The 22,016-nt window shown below is 53.8% G+C and overlaps 2 protein-coding genes across 5 annotated transcripts in view; both read right to left on the bottom strand.

The window, feature by feature from the left end:
- LOC103012254 (uncharacterized protein SPEM3-like) overlaps positions 1-21,672 on the bottom strand; it is a 29,156-nt gene extending 7,484 nt beyond the window's left edge. The window contains exons 1-6 of one of the 3 annotated variants that reach the window (XR_009006858.1): positions 21,030-21,548; positions 14,892-14,944; positions 14,448-14,541; positions 13,974-14,045; positions 13,710-13,858; positions 13,362-13,455 (exon numbers count right to left, since the gene is read on the bottom strand). Coding sequence is in view for 2 of the 3 variants with exons in the window: in XM_057539391.1 (XP_057395374.1) it covers positions 13,362-13,455; positions 13,710-13,858; positions 13,974-14,045; positions 14,448-14,541; positions 14,892-14,944; positions 21,030-21,110 (543 nt within the window). In the remaining variant the exon portion in view is untranslated. Of the gene's footprint in view, positions 1-13,361; positions 13,456-13,709; positions 13,859-13,973; positions 14,046-14,447; positions 14,542-14,891; positions 14,945-15,372; positions 15,429-21,029 lie in introns of those variants that run through there. The other 2 variants (XM_057539391.1, XM_057539392.1) reach the window with 2 other exon arrangements.
- On the bottom strand, positions 72-13,249 carry LOC103015409 (neuroligin-2). 2 transcript variants are annotated; one of them, XM_057539389.1, is made up of 8 exons: positions 13,228-13,249; positions 11,398-12,482; positions 7,828-7,879; positions 5,546-5,695; positions 5,187-5,372; positions 4,872-5,064; positions 3,872-4,468; positions 72-3,071 (listed from the first exon to the last, which is right to left on the bottom strand). In XM_057539389.1, the coding sequence occupies exons 2-8, from the start codon at positions 11,851-11,853 to the stop codon at positions 2,198-2,200; spliced, it is 2,508 nt and encodes an 835-aa protein (XP_057395372.1). In that variant the 5' UTR covers positions 11,854-12,482; positions 13,228-13,249; the 3' UTR covers positions 72-2,197. The 2 variants fall into 2 exon arrangements, with proteins under 2 accessions (XP_057395372.1, XP_057395373.1); XM_057539390.1 differs by lacking the exon at positions 5,546-5,695.
- Positions 21,673-22,016: the final 344 nt, after the last annotated feature.

Here is a 22,016-nt window from a genome sequence, read left to right as displayed (position 1 = left end):
TGGCAGAGTCACTTCTCCAAGGTTTGTTTCTTTAGAGCCCCACCGCTGCCTCCCAACATAACAGCAGGCAAAACAGTTAAACTTTTATATTTACAATATTCTCTTCATCTTTTGCCAGGTTTAAAAATGTGTACAGAGCCGCGAAGGGTTGGGGTGGGGACATGGGATTGTCAAGGAATTGTTCTGGGGACAGGGGCTGGGCATTGGAGTCCGTGGCTGAATCATGGGGTCCCCCAGCCCCCCTCCCATGCCCCAGTTTGGGGGGCATCTGTCTACAGGGTTCAGGGCCCAGGTCCCTAGCATTTAGAGGGCAGGGCTGTTTGGAAAGGAGCTAGACCAGGCAGGGGAAGGGGTGGGAAAAGAACTAAGTTTCCATGGGTGGAGGTGGGGGCAGAAGGGACAGTCAGGAGGCAAAGTTCTGGGGAGCCAAGACCAGGGATTCTGGATTTGGGTGTCAGTGGAAGACAGCACTCCACCCCCCATTCAAATTTGGCACTAATGAACCCACAAAATGCCAGCAGACAAGGATTGGCTCCTTCTCGTCTGGTGTCCCTTGAAACCCTTCCCGACATTGTTCCTTTCCCCAGAGGCCCAAACCGTTTCTCTTTGGGCAGTCACCTTACACACATCCCTTCAAATCAAATTCTTCCTGCTGGTGTCTGCCCCAGCGCCGTCCCGCACTGCCCCCTCCATCTGTTCCTCAGTACAGCTGACCCCGTTCTCTCCCCCAACCGTTCTCTCCCCCAACCTGTCCGGGAAAGCCTTTCTCCCCTGCTCTCCTCCCCTCCCCCCTCCACTGCTCCTTTCCTTCAGCCCTGGTGGCCCAGGGACGAGGGGGCAGGTCAAAGGAGGGGGTGGGCAGCTGAGGGGAGAAGCTGGTTTGAGACCAGGAAGGGATGGCTTCAGAGGGGGACAGTGAAGGGGGGAGGGAAAACAGGGGCAGACAGGGAGGGATGAGACATGGTGAGAAGAGGGACGCAGGTGGGACCCCTTTAGCTGCCACCTCCCCATCTCCTGTATCCTACCTGCCCTGGCCCAGGACTGAGGAATCCTTGGCACGTTTCGGGGGGTCTTCGCCCCTCAAACCCACCTCACCCGTTTGGCACGGATGAGCGACGGTCTGAGGACGGAGGGAAGAAGGGCTGCCCTCAGACCGCGGTGAGGGCTGTGGTCAAACATGCACGGCCTCTGTGGGTGGCAGGTGGCAGGTGCCACGCAGCCCCCCACCCCCCGAACTCGAGGGGAAGGAAGGGCAGAGCTTAGGGTCTGCTCGTCTCCTCAGGGTTTGTCCCTCCCCCTCGGCTTCTGTCAGTTTGAAGTCCTTTCACACCGGCTGTGTGAGAAGTTAAGTGCTGGGCCTGAGGCCCTAAGGTGCAGGGAAGTGCTGGAGAGAAAGGGGCCGTCTGCATGGGAAAACATACGTCCACATGCAAGAACATGTTTCCACTCAGAAATGCATCCTGGACCCAGGGGAAGACAAGTTCCCAGGCAGCACAGGGATGCAGGATCTCCTCCCTTCCCCGCGGCAGGGAATGTGTGTCTGTCATCTGTGGAAGGCGAGGCCTGCCCGGGGAGACCGTGCTTCACCTCACTTGTGCCACGGGGGATACACATGCTTCGCCGGGGCGGGAGGGCTGGGGGCAGGGCAGGGGGGCTGTGATTTCCTCGCTACTTCCCAGGCACCACCCTGCGTCGTCCGGTGGCCAAGGGTCGCTGTTTGTGAACACACCACTTCCAGGGTCTCCAGGGGGTGGGAGGAGGGAGGAGGTGGGAGAAGGCATGAGGGAACAGGATTCTGGGGCACAAATCCCCACAGAAATTCTTTGAGGGAGCCAACATGTGTCCAGGGAGGCAAAAAAACCTCACCCTGCACATGGGAAAACACACCCCCTCGTGAGAAAGCACACCTCCACGTGGGAAAATACTTCCACGTCTCCACACATCGAAGACGGGTGTCCAGACGACGGAGGGGAAAAAACACCCCCCCCCCCAAGTTGTTCAAAGGCCCAGGTCCGGAGAAGAGAACGGGCCACTCCGCGCGGGAGAAGCGCACACATCCCGGCGAGGAAACCCATGTCCACCTAAAGCTCCTCGACGTGTGACAGCTCCACACGACAAAAGCCTGTCGCCAAGTCCTCCTCCCTGCCTTCTGAGCGGGCCGGGAGGGCCGCGGAGGGGGGCCTCCCCGAGCTGCCCCCTATACCCGAGTGGTGGAGTGGGGATGGGGGAGTGTGTTGTTGTGGCTGGTAACGGTGGCGGGAGGCGGGGGGAAGGGCCCAAAGGGATGGAGGGAGGGGGGCGGCGGGGGAGGGGGTGGCCCCAGGCCGCTGGGCAGCAGGGTCAGGGCCCCGGGGGCCAAGAGAGGCACATCGTCCGGCGCCCGGCGCAGGGCCAGGGTGTAGTCAGGCGGACAGGCGGGGCGCAGGGCCTCCGCAGGGTCCGCCCCGACACCCCCACCCCGCTTCAGCTGCAGCGACACCAGCTCCTCCTCGGGTGGCAGCTCACGGCCGGCCGCAGGGAGCAGGGGGCCCACACCGGGCACGCCAGAGCCTGAGCCGCCGGGGGGGCTGAGCCGCCTGCACCGCAGCTCTTGCCGCCGGTCCCGCTTGTAGTAGAGGGCGGCGAAGGCGAGGATGTTGAGGAAGAGGAGGGAGGCGCCCACGGCCACGGTGACGCTGAGCTCCGTGGAGTAGTCTCGGGAGTCCCCGGGGAAGCGGTCGTAGGCCCGGGGGCCTGGCTCAGGCTCCGGCTCGGGCGGCAGGGTGGCCGGAGGCGGCGGGCGGCGAGTGCCTGGGGCACCAGGGGGCGGGCGCGGCGGCCAGCGCGTGGCGTAGGGAGGGAGGCGCGTGGTGGTGGTGAAGAGCTCCGTGTGCAGGTTGTGCAGGTGCGGCACGAGCTCCAGCCAGAAGGCCACCTTGTTGGCGTGGTAGTTGTCGCGCACGCGCGGCTTCAAGCCGATGTGCAGGTACTGCTTCTCCTTGCTGTTGAACTTGCTCCACACCACCTCCTCGAAGCGGTTGGGCTTGGTGTGGATGAACTTGGTGTCCTGTGGCACCGGCTGGTTGGGGTCGCTGTGGACACAGGGGGGCAGGGAAAGGAGGAGTAAGGGTGAGGCTCCCATGAAAGGCGGGGGTGGGGGCGTGCTATGGGAGGAATGGGGAGAGAGACGGACAGAGATGCAGAGAGCTGGGGAGACGGGAAGAGAGACAGAGACGGATACAAAGAGACAGAGAAATTGCCAGAGACGGACGGACAGACAGACAAATAGGGATGAAGCCAGACTGCCAGAGACAGTCTGAGATGAGGACAGAGGGGCAGAGAGGGCAGAGACAGACCACCAGTGACAGAGGCAGAGTCTGAGACTGAATGAGATAGAGACATATGGAAACAGAGACACAAAAGGACATGAGAGACAGCCAGGGGGAAACTAGCGAGTACAGGGTAACCAGGTCAAAGCAAGCAGAGATATCAATGGATTTCAAGAGAGAGAGGCAGAGACAGCAATAGACAGACAGACACAAACCCTCACACACACTCAGCTACACAGATGGGAGCACTCAGACAGAGGGCCGAGCTCTGGGAGAAGAAGGAGAGAGCTGGGTGGGCAAGGGAGGGAAGGAGAGACAGGCACAGAGCCAAAGGCACCAAGTGAGCCCGCCCCCCAGAAAAGACAGGGACCTCTCTGTCCAACTCTTCTGAATCTCCAACACACACAGAGGAGCTGTCCGGCAGGTGTCTGAGTCGAGAAAGCAAGAGTGCCTTGATGGAGGAATGATGGCCGTGTGAAGGAGAGGGAGAGAAGGGGCTGAGGATGGAGGGGGTGTGTGCCCTGACCTGCAGGGATGCCCAACCCAGCCCCTCTGGCCCTCACCCAGTCTTGGCGAAGTTGGTCCAGTAGGTCATGACCACGGCACTGAGCATGACATCATTCTTGGAGAAGTTGCAGGGGAAGAGGTCGGTGGCGCCCACCATGGGCACACCAAAGACGTAGGGTAGCTCGTCCCCGTGCGCTGCGTCTGCCCATTCGGGCCGGCCCTCAGCCTGGCAGTGGTGGTAGAAGGTGTAAAAGTAGACAGGGGACTGGTAGTCAGCGTGCAACTGGGCGGTGGCCACAGCCGGTGCCACCCACTGGTGGTCGGTAAAGAGCGCCAGCAGGGTCTTGCGCCGCATCTCGCCATTGTCCCTGTCGGCCCAGTCTGTGTACATAAACTTGATGGTCTCCCGCAGCACATCCTTGCCCTCTGGGTAGCCATACAGGTTGTCCACAAAGTTGGAGACAGTGAAGTCGAAGGCGCTGGCGGACACGCCGTCCTCGCTCTCTGCTGAGTCTTCCACGAACTTGAGGCCCTCTCCCTGGTTGACACCGATGAGCATGTCGTAGTTGAGGAATTCTCCCTGCTGCATGAGGATCTCAGGGTCATCGGGGACTACGTCACCGTCCACCACGGGCCCAAAGGCGATATGGTAGCTGGGGAGAAGGGGAGCAAAAAAACCTGTTCACCGGCCTGCTCTCCTGTTCACCGGCCTGCTCTCAGCTGTTCACCGGCCTGCTCTCAGCTCACAGCCTGCTGAGTCCTCTGCTCAGAAGACCCCTCTCCCCTAGTTAAAACCTTCTGAGCCCTTCAGGGTACTTGGCCGCACGGGATGTCCTCCCTCAAGCACTTCACGGAGCTTCGTGCACACTGGCTCTGTTTAGGCACCTCCGCTTAGGGAAGGCTTCTGGGAGAAGGCAGGGCCCCAGGAGGGGCTTGAAGCCCACCTCTCCTGGTTAAATGGCATGCCTGTGGCCTGCGGGCACCTCTCACCCTCAACCTCCTTGGAACCAGCAAGGAGAATGGAGGCCTGGACCTGGCCCTCTCCCACCCCCATACCGGGCAGGCTGCACGTCCTGGTCCACCAGCTCCCGAGAAGGCTTCCGGTGCAGACACTCCACGGCCTCGGCGCTGTCCTCCCGGTCACAGCCCACCTTGGCCGCCAGCAGCCGCGTGTACTTGAGCGGCTGGTAGTTGACAGACCAGCTAGAAATGGCAGTGCCACTCCGGGCGATGGCCTTCTGGAACAGCCCTGGTGGGACAGGCAGGCTTTAGGCTGGGCTGTATCAGCCTGATGGAGGAGAAGGGGGACCTGGTGGGGTCGGGGGTGTGGGAAAGGGGACAGGAGGGACAGGCTGAGGAGGTGGCTGGTACCTTCTGAATGGTGGGAGAGGATCAGAAGGTTGACACAGGAGGCCCCTGCCCCAGATCCGAAGATGGTGATGCGCTCGGGGTCGCCCCCAAAGTGGGCAATGTTCTCACTGAGCCAGCGCAGGGCCTGGATCTGGTCCAGGAGCCCATAGTTGCCTTTTGCAGCCTGGTCCCCAGTGCTGAGAAAACCTGGGGGTAGAGGAAGAAAGGGGGCTTCCTGGGGGTGTCACAGCACCCTTGCCCTCTTTCTGGGCAGCTCAGTCCAGCCCAGAAGCCATTCTGCTTCTGCTGGGTTTAGAGGAACCCTGCCGGCAGGCCCTCCTCCCAGACTCCAGCCCCTAGGGTTGGCTGCCCACCCTCACCGAGCACCCCAAGCCGGTAGTTGAGTGTGGCTACAATGACGTTGCCGTAGGCGGCCAGGACAGAGCCATCGAACATGTTCCCGGTGCCCTCCATGTAGGAGCCGCCATGCAGAAACAGCATCACCGGCTTCTTCCCGGAGCCCCGGATATCTGCGTGGGGAGGGGGCGGGTGGGTGGGCCGGGAGATGGGGGACAAGGACACAGTCAGACCAGAAGCAGCACCGCCCAGCTCCCAGGCCTGCCGAGTTCCAGCCCGGAGCTCAGGGGACATGTCACTCCCATCCCTGGGGGGCAAGACTGGATTCCCCTCCCTCCCTCCCCAGCTAGCCCTGGCAGAAGATCCCTCCCCACCTCCTGCCGGTGTGCCCCACAGCACTTCTCCACATGCCTGGCAGACCTTCCAAGAAGCCTAGCAGAGGCAGGGGTGGGGGCTGGCCCTCCTCAGGGCATCTGCTGGACCCAGGGGAACCCCTCCCCCCACACACACAGCAAATCTCCTTCCTGCTCCTAAGACGAGCGAGCTCCCAAGGCTGCCACTAGAGCTAGAGATCCTGGGAGGGTCCTGGCGTTTCCTTCGACTCAGGCCTTGGGCCTCAGCTCCACATGGTAGCCTGGTCTGTGGGTGAGGGGGTGCCAGGCCCTAGGGTCCCTGGGGGCTTGGTCTCCTCCCCGCCCTAATTCCTTTCTAGGTCACCTCCCCAGTTACCATGGCAACCCCCAGCCTAATTACTGTGGCAGGAGGCTGCAGGGTGGGAAAGAGTCTGCTTAATGAAGCCAGGGTGCAGCTTTAGTCTCGGACCCCCCAAACTGGCCTAAGTCCTGAGTTCTGGACCCCTCTCTTGCCATGTCCCCAAAGGATCCCATGATCACTCCCATATGTAGAAGGCTCTTGAGGCACTACAGACCGGACTGAGGGGTAACTAATTCCGGAAGAGGGTGGGAGTCTGAGAGGGCTTGCCAGGGTCCCTGCCCCTGCAGCTCCTCCACGATGCAGCCACAGTGCCCGTGCTGGCACCACCCCTGGCCTCCAGGCCCTCCTCTTTCTTGACACCTGCAATCTCTGACCAGCCTGGGCACTCGGCAAATAAGATCCAGGCCTGGGCCTCCACAGCTGGTCCCCAGTGCCTCTGCCCGCCTCCCTCATCCCGCTAGAGACTTCCCTCCTGGCAGAAGGTCAACCAACAGGTCACTGAGACACTCCCCTCCACCCCCCCCAGACAGCTTCCTGCCTCCTGTCTCTTAGGACCTTCTCTGACACCTCCTTCCACCTGACTTTGGCCAGGAGCTCCTAGGTGGGCAGTGCCCTCTCTGTGTCCTCCCCAAATCCTATTCTTCCCTTTGTTCCTGAACCTCCAGTGGTCTTCCAACAGTTCAGGCTGGTCTCCTTCCCTCCGAGGTCCTGTCCTAAATGTCCTCACTCCTCCCCGCTCCTGCCCACCCAGCACCTCCACTCCCAGCGAGGGGGGAGGGGGAGTCAGAAAGGGAAGGAGCAGGAAGGGGGGCTGGGGCGACAAGAATTCAAAACCAACAACAAAAAACAGGATCAAGAAAGAAGAAAGAAAGAAAAAACAACAACCAAAAAACAAGAAGCTCTCGGGGCAGATTCAACAAGAAAAGAAAAAAACCCCAAAAAAACAAGAAACCAAAAAGATCCATTTTTGGAAAAAAAGAAAAAAAGAAAAAAGTTCTTTGCACTTTTTCAAAATTTTGTGGTGAAACTTCAAGATATTGGGCCCTGTTTTCAAAAATGTCCAAATTCTTTAATTTGCTTCAAATGTGCGTTTTCTGCATCGGACAGGCTTTTTTTTGGAAACTGTAGCAGGTTTCTGCTGTTTCAATTGTGTCATCAATTTGCCAACTTAAATTTGTTTTTTTCAAATGTTATTTTTGCTCCAAATTAAAATTGTTTTTTCAAATGTTACATTTCACAAGTTTCAAAACAGTCCAAATGTCTGTCAAGCTAAACATTTTATCCAATTCTTTGGTGTTTTTTGGTTTTTGTTTTTTTTCTGACATTCCAATTTCTTTTTGCACTTTATTTTCGCCATGTTTAAGCTTTTCTTGCCGGTTTTCTAGTGGGTCCAACATTGTTCAAATTTCGTTTGAAGTTTTCATAATTCTTTTTTCCAATTATTACAAATTTTTCTTTTCTTTTCTTTTTCGTTTTTAGTTGGGAAAACGACTGAGGGGCCTTGAGGGCTGTGAGGGCATTTAGTTAGGGGCAGGGCCGAGAACTTCCTCTTATCAGCAACCACATGCAGCAGCGGGATTTTTAAATCTACCTGTGTCTGGCGGATTGAGCGTCGCCTCGTCACGTTTTTTTTGTGAGCAGACCTAAGACCGGGAACACAAAACAGAGATAAAAGGACAATTTTGTGGGGAAGGATGGGGGTCGAGGGGAGGGGGTGGATGGGGAGGGGAGGAGAGAAAGCAGAAAAGGGGAGGGTGAGGGGCAGAAAAAATAAGCCAAAAAAAGCAAAATTTGTTTGCAAGAAAAAGAAACCAAGAAAAGAGAAAAACGTTTCTACAACCCAAATTTTGTTCCCCTCCCCGGAAAAAGTCATGCCCCAAAGAAAAGGCTGGTTTTGGGGGGGTGGGGTGCCTGAGTGGGCTGAGGCCTGTCTTAAGACATATTGATTTGGCTGGAAAGGATTTGGCTTGTCCAAGTGTTTGCTAATTGCTGGAAATGAACCGGTGTTAGAGGTGGGGTGGGGGGGTGGGGGGGAGGGGAGGGGAAGCCAACCAGGGAGCCTGGGAGCCCAAGGCCAGCTGTGCCCCACCCGGGGCGGGGGGGGGCGCCACCACTCACGCAGGCCCTCTTCAGGACCAGCCAAGCACCTGCCCGCTCCCCCAGGCTGTAGAGAGGAGGGGTCCCAGCAGAAAGGACTCTGCTTCCCTCTGGACCAATCTGGCGGGCAGAGGGTAGGATGGGGCTGGGGTAGCCCGTCCCCACAGCTCACAGCCCCTGGAAGCCCTCAGCTCTCCACTGGCCAGCGGGGGGGTGGTCAGCGAGCGATGCCTGCCCACATCCCAGCCTCTCACCAGCCAGCATTTCTCTTCCATCCGCACTCACAAGCCTGACTTCTCACCCCATCTCCCCAGTGTGGGGTGAAGCAGGGAAAGGGGTCATCAGGTCTTGCCCTCCACTCCACCTCTTCCCTCTGACCCCCCTCCCCAACCTCATCCCTTACCCAGGCCTGCTCTCCTCCCCCACAAATGGTAAACTCCCCACCAGGGGCGCCAGCCCCCCACCAACCCCTGCTCTAATGCCAAAAGCCCCCCTCCCCAATTGGGGGTTCAGTCCACAAATAGGGAATAGGAAACAGTGCCCTGAGCCAGCCCGACATATAAGGTGCCAGGAGGTGCAGGGAGGCACAAAGTCTGCCCCCTGTCAAGGAAAGGCCCCAGACGGGGCTCACAGTTTGGCTCTAGGCTTCTTTCAGATTGGGGGATTAGTCAAGGGAGAGCTGAAACCCAGAGGCCTGAGGGGTTCCCCTAGGCTGATCAATTTCTCCTCAGTGGCCTGGGGACCAGCATGCGGAGGGATGGGTCAGTAAGGCTGAGGCCAGCCTCTGCAAGGCTTCTCCCAGATGGTGGTGATGGCCCCAAGGGGACCCATTAGGATCAGGGCCTGTTCTTCTCTGACAGGATAGGGATGGGGATGGGGATGAAGTCAGCAGGGCACATGTGCGCGTGAGAATATTAAGTGTGCGGTTGTGTGAGTGTGTATGAGTGTGTGTGTGTGTGTGTGTGTGTGTGTGTGTGTGTGTGTGCCTGAGTCAACCTCTTCCTCCCAGAGCTAGTGTGAAGATTCAGTGAGATCACCTGAATGTGTCAAGCCCCAAGCAGGTCTGCAATAAGCGATGGTTAAAAATACAGAAGGTGTGGGCATGGGTGGGGTGGGGGCAGGGTGGGAAATTTGTGTGGAGGTGTTGGGGTGGACAGTCCATTAGTGGGAAGTGCTGGGTGAATGTTTCACATGAGGGGTGACGAGCCAATAGCCCACTGAGTGGGGCGTTGCAGGCGAGACAGCTTTCTACCTGAAGATGTGGGTGGAGAGTCCACGAGTGGAGAGCATTGAGATGGGTGGCCTACTGGAGGCACTGGGGTGAATGATTCACTGGTAGGAGGGCGCTGGGGTAGGTGGTCCATGAGAGGGCAAGGGAAGGTAGAGTGGACGGCTCTGAGGCAGAGGGTGTTGGGATATTGGGGAAGATGTGTGGAATGTATTGGGGTAAGTGGTCTATCAGAGTGCTTGGAATCTGAACAGGATTGGAGTAGAAACTTCTGTGCATTGTGTGTATGGGTGGCTAGGGGGCGTGGCTTATACGGGGAGGGGTAGTGATGGTGTTGAGGTGCATGAGGTGTTCTGTGATTGGCATGTCCTCTGGGTGCAGGGAGCGAGGTGTTGGAGTACTTGATGTGTGAGTAGGGTGTAGGGTTGCCACCTGTGCTGTCACAGCCTGAGGTATGATACTGATGACCTCTAGGCAGGAGTTGGGGTAAGTGATGTCTGAGAGGTGTTGAGAACGTAGGGGACTGTGGTGTGAGTAGCCTGTTGGAGCACATGATCCAGCTGCAGGGTTACTGGGGTAAAGGTCTGTGTATGGGTGTTACTAGGGTACATGATCTACACCCAGAGATACTGGGGAGCACAGGTCTAGATGGGTGACAGGGTACACAATTCCAGACAAGTGTTGGCGTCCATGCTGTGTGAAAGTGCTGGGAATTTTGATACGTGGGATTCTAGAACACAAGGTCAGTGTGCCGGTCGGTTGGGTACATGACCTGAGTGTTGAGTATTTGAAATTCCTGGTCTTGTAGTGGGACTTGAGTTCATGATGTGCGGGTGTTGGGTGTGTAGGGTGTACAGCGGGGTTCCTGGGTACCAAGCCTATATGTAAAGTTGTTGGAAAATGGCCTGTGGCGGGTGTTATCAGAGTGGATGGTCTCTGTGTGTGTCGGGTGTTTTGGAGTGGTGACACGGGGAGTAGGAAGGATAACGTGGGGGCTCTTTGTGAGGATGGTCTGTCGGGGTGGCTGCAGGCCTGCTGATTACCCTCTGCCGTGGGCTGCTGGAAGGTACTGACTCTGGTTGGTCTCGATGTGCTGAAGGCTGGCTGGTGGGGAACTGCTGCTGGCGACTATGAGCAGTGCTGTAGTGAACTCGAGAGTTCACTGTCAAGAAGAGCCAGCTCAGAGCCCCGCGGAAGGCGTTCTGCTGGGGATGGGCGGGCTGTGCTGTGAGTGGAGGGGCCCTTGGCAAGGAGCTTCCCTGATCCTTCAGGAGTGTATAGGGATCAGGGGACAGAGCATCCTGGGGAAGAGGCACTCAGCACAGGTGAGGGGCCCTGCATGTGACAGAAGGACGTCTGCCCATTCTGGCCTGGGGAGAAGGAGTCTTTGCTGTCCTTGAGGTGGAGGTGCAGCTCAAGTGGGTAGTGGCTGGGGACAAGCCCAGGCCTGGGCGCAGGAGATGCGGCAGAGCCGGAGTGGCTGTCTAGGCAGCTGATGATGGGTGCCTCCACCACCTGATCGCCCTCAGTGTCCCCTCTGTGTGTGCCTCTGTGGGCAGGGGGTGGGTAGGCCCAGCCTAGTGCCTGCTGCCCTCGCCATCGGCTCTCTGGGCGCACAAAGAGCTTCTGGGCTGACTGTGGGATTCGTTCCTGGGACTGCCTAGCAGGGACCCGTACCACCCTGGGAGGCCACGCAGAGCCCGCAGGGACGCACTGCCCCTCACGGCCTCGGCGAAGGCCCAGCTCCCGGCCCGGGGCGTGCCGGCACCTGAGGGTATGCATGGACGTCTGTGGGCTGTGTCCACCGGGGGCCCGGCCCGGTGCCCGCGCCCTTACCGTCCTCGGTGGGCACGTAGAGGCTGAGGTACAGGCAGTCCTCGCTCTGGTTCTGCACGTAGGTGGCGGCCGCCTCCAGGTTGTCGGTGAACCACACGGGTAGCATGATGGCGGGCAGCGCCCCGTGCAGGTTCTGCGGGCAGGCGGGCGGCAGGGTGGTGGCGTTGCGCACGCCGGGCCACGAGGCGGGGGCCTCGGGCGGCTGGAAGCGGCGGGCGCCCGGGGGGGCGTGGCGTAGGGCACGCCCAGGAACTGCACGACCGGGCCCAGGATCTCCTTGTTGAGCTCGCGCAGCACGCCGCGCACTCGCCCGTAGGCCGTGTTCACCACTGGGAAGCGCTCCTCCCCAAGGCTGCCGAGACCCAGGCCCGGGCCGCCCGGGGCGCCGCCGCTGGGACCCCCTCCCCCGCGCTGAGCCCCCGCCAGCCCCACCAGACACAGTGCCAGAAGCCACATGCTGATCGGGGACCCCCCGCCTCGGAGAGAGAGAGAAGGGGGGGGAGAGGGAGGGAGGCCCCCCTCGCCCCAGGAGGGAGGAGGGGGTGGGGGAAAGGGAGGGAGGAGGGGGGTGGGGAGGGACCTGGGTTAGACGGGACAGAGAAGGGGTCTGTTCCTCTCCATGGAGGGGGCGAGGGGTGGGGAAGGGGAAGGAAGTGGGAGAAGGTGAAGGCAGGCCCGACCTGCGGGGAGGAGGGACAGACAGACGGACGGACAGAAAAATACAGAGAAGAGGTGCAAGAAGGGAAGGGAAGTTGGACGGGGCAGACAGACAAGAATGGGGAAACAGAAGAGACAGGTGGTTAGTGGCTCGGAATTCAGACCAAGTCGCCCCCCTCCTTCCATCCTCAGGCCCCTTGGCACCTCCCCCCCCCCACCCCAGCCACCCCTCCCCTCAGCAGGGACCCAGATAGAAAAGTCTGAGGCCGGGGTGAGGTCCAGATGTGTTAAATGTCTAGGACCGCCAGAGGGGAAGGAGGGTCAGCTCCCCAGACCCAGTACAGTACGTACAGTACTTCCCCTTCCAGCTGTTTATCCCTCCCAGGCAGGTTCTCCTCAGGGACTCAGGAGTCCCAGTTCCCACCTCCCTGGAAGGGATGAGATAGACAAGGAAGAGAAAAATACCAAGTCATTAATTAGCAGGAAGTGGTGGGTTTGTTTATACGTGTTAATCACTCCTGAGCTGTAATTTCATGGCACTGAACTCCCACCCCAGGCCAGACTTGGGTCTTTCTTGGGACTGCACAAGCCCAGCACCTTACCCTCCCTTCAACATCTCATTCTAGCAGGATTTGTGTAGTGGGGGAGACCCCTGCACCCCAGGCCCTCTCCATTTCTCCCCTCAGAAGTTAAGGTGCCTTGAGGCAGGGGCTAGACAGGGAGGGGATGCTGGAGGGGCAAATCCAGGGACAGGTGCCTGATTCTGCAGCCGGTTGCCGGGCGACAGGATGCTGCCCCGCAATGCTACCTCGGCAACAGGCTGCAGCTTTAACCCTGGAGTGGGGGTGGGGGTGGGGGTCTGGAAGAAGAGGGGAAGGGGCTGGGTTGGTTATGGGGTCCATTCAGGGCATGAGGAGGAGAGCAGAGGCATGAGTCAGAATGCTAGAGTTTCCCCCAGCCTTTGCATAGAGGGAGAAGTATATATGTTGAGGGGAGCTGGAGACTAGGGGCCTAGAGAACCCTAAAAGAGCTGCCTCTTGCCCCTTGTTAGCCAGTCAGAACCTAGCCCTAGTGACCAGGCCTCTGGCTAGGGAGAAGGGGTGCTGAGGTGGCTTTAGGGGGAATCAGAATTAAGGTCATACATGAGAAAGACTAAGGAAAGGTAGGGCTAACCTGGGTCCACAGAGGTCAGGAGCAATAAAGTCCTCTCTGACAAATAAATATAAGCACATTTTAGCTCTTCTCTTCTTGCAAAGTTGTTAAAAGGGGAAAAGGGCTCAGGTGAAATTCAGGCAGAATAAACTCACCAGAATGAAGAGCTCACTATTTGTGATGTTGAGAAAGATGCAGTTTGCTCCCAATGCTTTCTTGAACTCTTTATGGACGTTTTCATTGGAGCAGCTGCAGAGAAAGAGAACCGTGCTCAGAGGGCAGAGTGTAGAGTACAGTTGAAGGGGAGAGAGAGAGGGACTGAGAAAAATAAGGACTGCAGTAAAAGAACAGGGATGAGGAAACAGAGGAACTGGGAGCAAAAGGGACTCTAGAGGGCCTAAGGAACACAGAACACTGAAACTGGGAGCGGAGGCTGGGACAAACAAGGGCAGAGATGAGGACCGTAAAGAGGGCCCCCCACTCCCGACATCCCAGACACTCACGCCTCTCTCAGATCCTCAGGCACAGCCATGGTAACCTTGAAGAAGCTGCCTTTGGTTGCAAGGGGATTGGGATTAACTGGCCGAAGCCGTTCCAGGGTGACAATCTCATTGTAAGTGGCATCACAGGCAGCATATTCAATGACACAGAACTGGCAGAAGGAAAGAAAGGAGAAGCTGTGGATGACCTGAGTTTCTATCTCCCACCTTTCTGCTGACTAAAATATGTGTTTCAGCAGTTCTCCAAAGGCCTTGACAATCACTCACATCTCCCTTCATCATCCGCACCCGGGCCAGCCACCAGCCACAAGGTTCTTGCTCATTGGCTCGAGAATAAACCTGAAGAGAAGTTGAAAAGAAAAGAGATATTGAGGACCATCCAAAAACATCAAGAATGGAATGAGCATTAAGACACTTGGGAGGCATCCTAAACTAAGATAAAGGAATCTAGAGGAAGGAGCTGCTAATTAAAATCAGAGAACACTGGATTTTAGATGCTGTTATCATAAATGGAAGAAAAGTGAATCTCCTGAAAACAGGAAGCTCCCTGAGAGCTTGACTGATCACAGCAATGATGGACAGAAAACTGCTGCATTTCACTCTTCCACAGGCTGCCTAGCTGGATGGAGGAAGGAGCGTGAACCAACCAGTGAGGAGCCTAGGGTACTGGTATCAGGGTAAGGGAGATGCAGAATCCTGGGAAAAGGGACATTTAGAAAAGGTGGACTCCAACGACCTTACCTCCACTTCATCCCCTTCTGTGATCTCCTTATTATAGTCAGCTGGAGGTGGTAGCCGGACATCCCCGAAAGGAATTTGTCTCTCACTCTGCCAGCTGCAAGGGAAAACAGTGATATGAAAGCTATTCAGGCTAGTGTGGTTGCCCGTTTCTTCAGGAAGAGGTTACTTCCTCCACTGGGCATTTTCCACCTTCCCTGGTGATTAGACGCTAAACTCCAGGCCCTGCTCCATAGTGGTGCCTTCCATCTCTTGCTAGAATCTAAATATGGAGTCAAATGACCCCCACTCTCACCATTTCCTCTCCTGGGATCCATATAAGTTGCCCACCCAAACCCTTGGCTCTCCCCCACCTATTATACATGCCTCATGGGACTCAGCCGCCCCCTCTTCTCCACTCTCCTTCTAGGACCTAGTATGCTGGATTCTCTATTCCCAAGGTCTTACTTGTTTTCAAAGAAGATGGTGACAGAGTCTTCATGGACATCCTTCACAAAGCCCTAGAATGGATTTTAGAACAAAGTAAAAAAAAAAAAAAAAAAGACAATCAACCACCACCTCAGCCATCAAGGGAACAGACAGTTTTAGAGGGCCTTAAACTAGAGTCTTTTTGTTTGCTTTTCTTTTTTTTTTTTTCTTTCTTTTTGCCCGCACCTTGTGGCTTGCGGGATCTCAGTTCCCCAACCAGGGACTGAACCCGGGGCCACAGCAGTGAAAGCCAAGAGTCCTAACCACTGGGCCACCAGAAAACTCCTTTTTTTTTTTTTCTTTTTTTAAACTAGAGTTTTAGATGGGGACACAAGCAATCTAAAAACAGGGCTAGAAAAAGCTGTATTGGTGAAGGAATACGAATGTTGAGGTAGCAAGAAATGTTGCAAAATCCGGAAATAAGATGAGACAGAAATTAAGTAGAAGGGAGAAACATCACCTGCATCAGAACAGCCGGGAAACTAGTGGTCTCCTACAGCTCCCACAGAGGCCTCCCTATCTGTCTGCCTCACGCAGTGCTGAGCAGCTTGCCACAGTTCAATTAAAATACCAACAACATTCAGCATAGCTAAGAATATCCCATGAGACAGTGTGAGGTTGTCCTGGAACACCTAGAGGACATCAAGATCTGCCAAGAGAGGAAGGGTCTAGCTCCTAATACAGCAAGAGGCCTGAGCGAACTTGGTGCCTTGATGCCTGGGTCGTAAGAAAATAATCAGAACACTGGAGAAATTCAAAACAAACACAACTTACTAAAGGAAAAATTAGGACTTAAAAGATGTGAGGGAATTCCCTGATGGTCCAGTGGTTAGGACTTTCACTGCCGTGGGCCAGGGTTCAACCCCTGGTCAGGAACTACGATCCTGCAATCCTGTAAGCTGAGCGGTGCGGCCCAATAAATAAATAAAAGATGTGAGATTTCTAAATGCTAGGACACTGCTAAGAATTTGAAAAGAGTAATAAAATTTGTAGAAGACCCCAAACTTGAGATGATGACAAAGGAGAGGAACAGGGATGACTGAATAGCTGGAATCGCTGGTCTACCTCCTATTTTCTCTCTCTCTCTTTTTTTGGCCAAGGCAGTAAAGGCTCTGAGCCCTAACCACTGGACTGCCAGGGAATTCCCCACCTATTTTCTGTCTTCACTGAGGAAGCCAAAGCTATGCGTTCAATCCTGTGCTCCCAATTTTCCTACCTTCTCTCCTGTTTTTCACATTATCAAAATTAGCAATCCCTAATTTTGAGTAAGTCCAATTTTTCAACTTGTTCTTTTGTATCTGAGCTTTTGGTTTTATATCTAAGAAATCTTTACCTAACGTCCTTGTCTAGAGTTTTATAGTTTTTATTTTACATTTAGGTCAATGATCCATTTTGAGTTAAATTTTGTACATGGTGCCAGATACAATCAAACTTCATTTTTAACCTATGAATATGCACTTCTTTGAGCACAATGTGTTGAAAGACTATCCTTTCTCTACTGAATTGCCTTTTCGCTTCTGTCAAAAATCAGAAAATGCAAACTAATGTAACAAAAGGCATTGGTGGTTGGTGGAAGACTTTTGGGATTGATAGAAATTGTGGCGATGGTTTGTTTTATATATATGTCAAAACTTAACAAATTGTATGCTTTAAATAGGTGTACTTCATTGTACGTCAATTATGCCTCATTAGATTTTTTTAAAAATTAGGGGTTTCAAAAAGCTAATATATGAAGAACAATTCCTGAGCTTTGCAGGTAGGAACAAAATATGAGCTTAGGAGAGAAAACACCCAAAATGTACACTTGTGTCACTCCCACCTCAGAGAACTGATCAATCATAAACACTTAATACACTGTTTTTTCCTTAAATCTAAACCTAAAACTTCACTCTTTTTTTTTTTTTAAATATGCATTATTCTCTTTTTTTTTTATTTTAATTAATTAATTAATTTATTTATTTATGGCTGCATTGGGTCTTCGTTTCTGTGCGAGGGCTTTCTCTTGTTGCGGCAAGTGGGGGCCACTCTTCATCGCGGTGCGCGGGCCTCTCACCATCGTGGCTTCTCTTGTTGTGGAGCACAGGCTCCAGACGCGCAGGCTCAGTAATTGTGGCTCACGGGCCTAGTTGCTCCGCGGCATGTGGGATCTTCCCAGACCAGGGCTCGAACCCGTGTCCCCTGCATTGGCAGGCAGACTCCCAACCACTGCGCCACCAGGGAAGCCCTAAAATTTCACTCTTGATACCAGCCATCTTTCTCTTCTTTCGGGAAAGGATCTTGTTATGGAGTCTTACTACTTAGAGCCTTACTTCTGCCCACAGCATTAGTACTCCTGGTACTGCCTAGCCTCTTACTTACCCATGCTTTAAGCCTTCTCTGCCATTCCCTTCTTCTGTAATATTTTTTCCACTCTTCATTCAGCTCCATCAATACCCATTCCTACTCTTCTCCACTCACATCTTCTATTTGCCCGAATCCCTCTCTTCCCTTTTGGGTTCTTCTCTTAGCTCCTTTTTTTTTTTTTTCTTTTTCTTCTTTTTTCCTTAGCTCCTTTTTAAGTGTCCTCCTCTTTTCTTCCTTTATAAGGATTTCTCTAAACATTTCATCTAGCCTCTACAGCTGACTTTATCCAATTCTTTATCCAAAATGTCTATCTCTAAGCTTTAGAAACAGTTTATCAAGAGAGAGTTAGCTATTTTCAAAACATTTCAGGGATGAGATAAAACATAGTGGAAGAGAATCACTTGCCTGCCTCTTTTGTAAAGAGATCCCCACTCCTAGATACACTCATTCACAAAGGATATGTCTAAAGCTCTAATCCAATTCTCCTCCAACATGTCAGGGTTGGCCCTCAGGCAGAGGTAGCAACATTACCCTGGTTTTTCAAGCTACCATGATCCCAAGGCAGAAATGCAAAGCTCAGAATGGAGTTTTCCCTCACATAACTCAGCAGTTCAACTAAACGTCACTCATTCTTATACTTCTAGGGTCTTTTTCCTTCAAAGATTCTCCAAAACAAGCTTTCTCCTCAACTTCACATTCCAAGTCAGTCTCTGCTCCTTAATTCCACCCACATTACCCCAGTATTTTTCCTCCAAAAATACCAGTGGTATAAAGTGAGCTCCTAGTTCTGCTCAGTCCATGCTCATTGAGAAGATAAGCAGAGGAGGGCAAGAGCAGTTGAGTGAATCTCTAGAAGGCTACCTAGATCCAAAGGATAACTCAATTCAATTCAATGGCCAGGGCTTATGGAGCTTTGGCTTATAGAGCCTAGGACTGGACAGAGGAAGTGAGAGTCCTAGGTTCCTAAGTACTTCACTTTCCTCAAATTATAAGATACAAAATTAGGTCCCACCTTCAACCTATCTTCTAGTCCTGGGTTCTCAAAATAAAGGAGGGAGTTCTAGAAGAAAATCAGGAAGGGTCTGGATAAAAATCACGTGTTGAAGGTGAGGATGCCATATTCCTTAACAAAGAAATTGGAATTGGGATATCCAGGTAAGGTCTGGAAAGTTGGATGACTGTGCCCTGGAAGGTGAACAGATATTTCATTTGGGAGAGCACCGCTTAGAGAACAAAACACATTAAGTTCTGACAGAAAAGGAAGAGCTGATGGGATAGCTAAAAGATAACTTAGATCCCAGATCTGACATTTGCAGTTCTATCCTGGAAGAAGATCAACAACACTAGGACCCAATTCTGAGAGGGATGAAAAGAACCTTCCCAAATTTATAGTTCTAGAAGCAATGTAAACACTCCTTGAACCACACTGAAGTTTGCTGAGTCATGAATATTAAATCAGCAGCAAGGACAGATTGGGCAAGTATCTATATGGCACTGAACGTTGAAGAAAGATTAGTCTGAATTTAAGGATTTACTGTTGTTTTCAACTGAGGCATGGGGCAGAAAATGCTAAAGTGGCCAGGACACAAAATCCACATTACCTGGCTTCCAGCTCAAGTCCAAACTCTATTCTCTGATTCAAAGCATCCTAGCCCCAATTCACTCAATCAAGTCTATCACTGCCATAGCCCACAGGAGAAAAGAGAAAGATTCAGAGACACATTTTCTGTTGGACACTTATATGTGGAAAGGGAAACATGTCCCTTCCCAGCAGTCTCACACAGTTAATTTGAACTGGATACCAATCTTTCCCAGCTGTGTCTGACTCCCATGCTTCCTAGAACAAAAGCAAACATCATATCTTGATCTCAGGCTCAGTTTAAGAATCACTTTTCTTAGGGATGGGAAGGACCCAGATGAAGGACAAGATACTGTGGGAAATGAGGCTAAAATCTTATGAGGAAGGGTATTTCAATAAAGGTAATGCAAGTTTGGGGGAAAAGGATATAAGAGACAAATGCACTCTATCAGAATCAGAAAGGAATTAAGAAACTTTGCCAAAGAAAACAGAAATGCTATGGAGGCAGGCTAGAAGAAAAAGTCCCATGAGTTAGGAAAGTATGCAGGAAAAAAATGACAGAAAGAATCAGCTGGGAGCTTCCTTCTTCCATCTTAGCTGGGTAATGGAATAGGTAGTTTCTGGGTATTACACAGAAATATTAGGATAAAAAGCTAAAGACTTATATTGAGAGGTTAAGTTAAGATAGATGTGGGTACCCACAGGCACTGAAGAATATAAAGAAATCTGGTGAGGGAAGTAAGGCAGAAATGAATAGGCATTTAGAATGGGTCAAAAATGACTACACTGAGCTTACCAGTCGAAGTTGGGGCAGAAACCTACTCCAAGGGCAAATATGAGACCCTTTCCAGTTATAGCAAGATATGTCTTCACAGGGAAGGAGTTCAAGAAAGTCATTTCCAAGGGCACGAAGGTGGAGAGGTCTATTATGGGAGGAAAGGCTTGAGGGGAAGTGAAGGAAAGGGGGTTCTTCTCCTCACAAGTAATGTTATGATAAGATAACTCTGCTCTTGCTCCTCAGGGTAAAATGAGAGAAGACAGGAATCAGGAAAGTCTCTGAGACAATTCCAGGCATAAAGTCCAAAGAGGTTCAAAATAACAACAGTCACATAAAGAAAAATTCCTGAGAGGCAAGAGGGGTCTCCCTCTGGCTTAATCTAAATGGGAAAAAAATGTCCTAAAAAATAAGATTCAGAACAGATTTAAAAGGTGGTAATAAAAGGAGTTCTAAAAAACCCAATCCTGGGCAACGGGGGAGCTGAAGTAAACAAGGATCTTTTAAAGACAGTCTCCTTCTCCTTTAAAAAAAGGCTAGTGGATTCCCAAACTGGGCGAGTTGGCCAAAAGTCTTCTAGAAGTGGAAATCCTTAAGAAGAAGATTAACAGATGGAATCCTTGTGAGATCCCCTTTTACAGATCAGGGATATGAAGCTTACACTCCTCAAGATGAAGAAACTGTATGAATGATCTAAATGTATGAGGTCAAAGTGAGATGACAAATACAAAACCATCCCTGGGTAAAACAGTAGACCAGCTAGTCTTGGAATAAAGGGGTGGGGTGAGAGACTTGAGAAAAGGTGCCACCTTATGGCTATGAGGCAACTAGACGGCTACAGCCCAGAGTTCCTGAGGTCAGAGATACTAAATGTCATAAACAGATTCTGACCGTTTCTCCTTGGGGTGGGAACAGAAATATAAGATGAAAGTGGGGTGAGTCTTCCAGAGCCAGTAAGCAGAGGCCTCTCCGAGGAAGATGAAAAGATCTAATATGGGACGGCCTTCCCAAGGGGGTAATAGTGGAGAATAAAGAGAATTCTCCATGTGCTTGGACTGTGGGGAAGACGTGATTCAGATCCAAGGTAGATCTTCTACCAGAGACAGGAAAAGTCAACGAGACGCTGGGTAAATGGGGTCTCTTCTGGGGGGTTGGGAGGGGAGCTGAACCAAGTACAATAATGCCCTGATGCTCAATCCCGGAGATGCGGGTAAAAGCAGGTGTAATAGAGGGGTCAAAAATAAGAGGAAGGGGTTAACTTCTAGAGGTCTCCCCCCAGGACGGCCGCGGGTGGGAGCGTGGGTCTCAGGTTCTAAGGGTCAGGGCTTAGCTCCAGAATGTCGATCCCGCCCCACTCTTCCCTGCTCTGGCTGCAGGGAGGGGGCTGAAGACCGCGTCCCCGGCCAGCGCGCCGCCTCACCTTGTAGAAGGCCCCGTTGGAGCCGCGCACCTCGACCGGCAGTCCCGGCTCCACATCCCCCCCAGAGGCCAGGCCGCCCATGGCGCCGCCACCGCCTCCGACTCCCCCGGCGGCGGCTGCAGCAGCGCTCTGAGTACGGGCCGGGCCAGGTCCCCGGCGTCTCCCCGGAGGAGGAGCCGGAGGGGGAGCCGCGGGGGGCGGGAGCCGGGCCGGCCCCACGGCGGCCCTGCCACAGCCAACGAGCAGGGGGCCGGGGCCGGGGCCGGGCCGCTCCCCGTCCGCCGCCGCCGCCTTGGTCTCCGCCACCGTGAGGGAAACGGCCGCCGCCGCCACCGCCGCCGCCGCCGCTGCCTTCGTCACCTCAGCTTCCGCCCGCCGCTGCCCCCGCTGCTGCCTCAGTCCCGGGACCCGCTGCTGCCGCTGCCGCTCCACGGCCTCCACCTCCCCCTGCCGCCGCCGCCTACTGCGCAGGCGCACCGGGCACCCGCCCGCCGCGCGCGGGCCCCGAAGGCCAAGGCGCAGGCGTCAAGGCTGGCGACCCAGCTCGCGCTGGCCAGCGCATCAGGGCTTCCACACTCCTCTTCACTCTCTCACGCCCCCTCCTGGTCGCTTACTTGCGCTTGCGCAGAACCAGACTGGTTCTCTTTCCTCGCCACCCCACCTCTCCACGGCCCCTGTCTCTTCCTTTTCCCGCCCCACAACACTGAGAGCTAACCAATCATGGGGAGGGAGGGACAGAGCTCACTCAATCGGATTGGACTTCTGATGCTCCTGGTCAGACCACACCCACTTCACCACGGTGCGCTCCAGCAGGCTTGTACAAGTTAGGGATGGGCATGCGCCTGAATGATTGCTTGGTCACTTTCCCCACCTTTGTCTTTCTTGGTGCGCACGCTCCGAAGGAAAAAAAAAAAAAAAAGGAGTTGTCGAAAGGCAAAAAAAAAAAAAAAAAAAAAAAAAGGCCTGGTGCGCATGCGCTGGGCTTTA

The sequence above is a fragment of the Balaenoptera acutorostrata genome, unplaced genomic scaffold (assembly GCF_949987535.1).
Source record: "Balaenoptera acutorostrata unplaced genomic scaffold, mBalAcu1.1 scaffold_898, whole genome shotgun sequence".
NCBI classification, from domain to species: domain Eukaryota; kingdom Metazoa; phylum Chordata; class Mammalia; order Artiodactyla; family Balaenopteridae; genus Balaenoptera; species Balaenoptera acutorostrata.
Note: the sequence above shows the minus strand (reverse complement) of the source record. Positions and strands in the feature narration are given on the sequence as shown.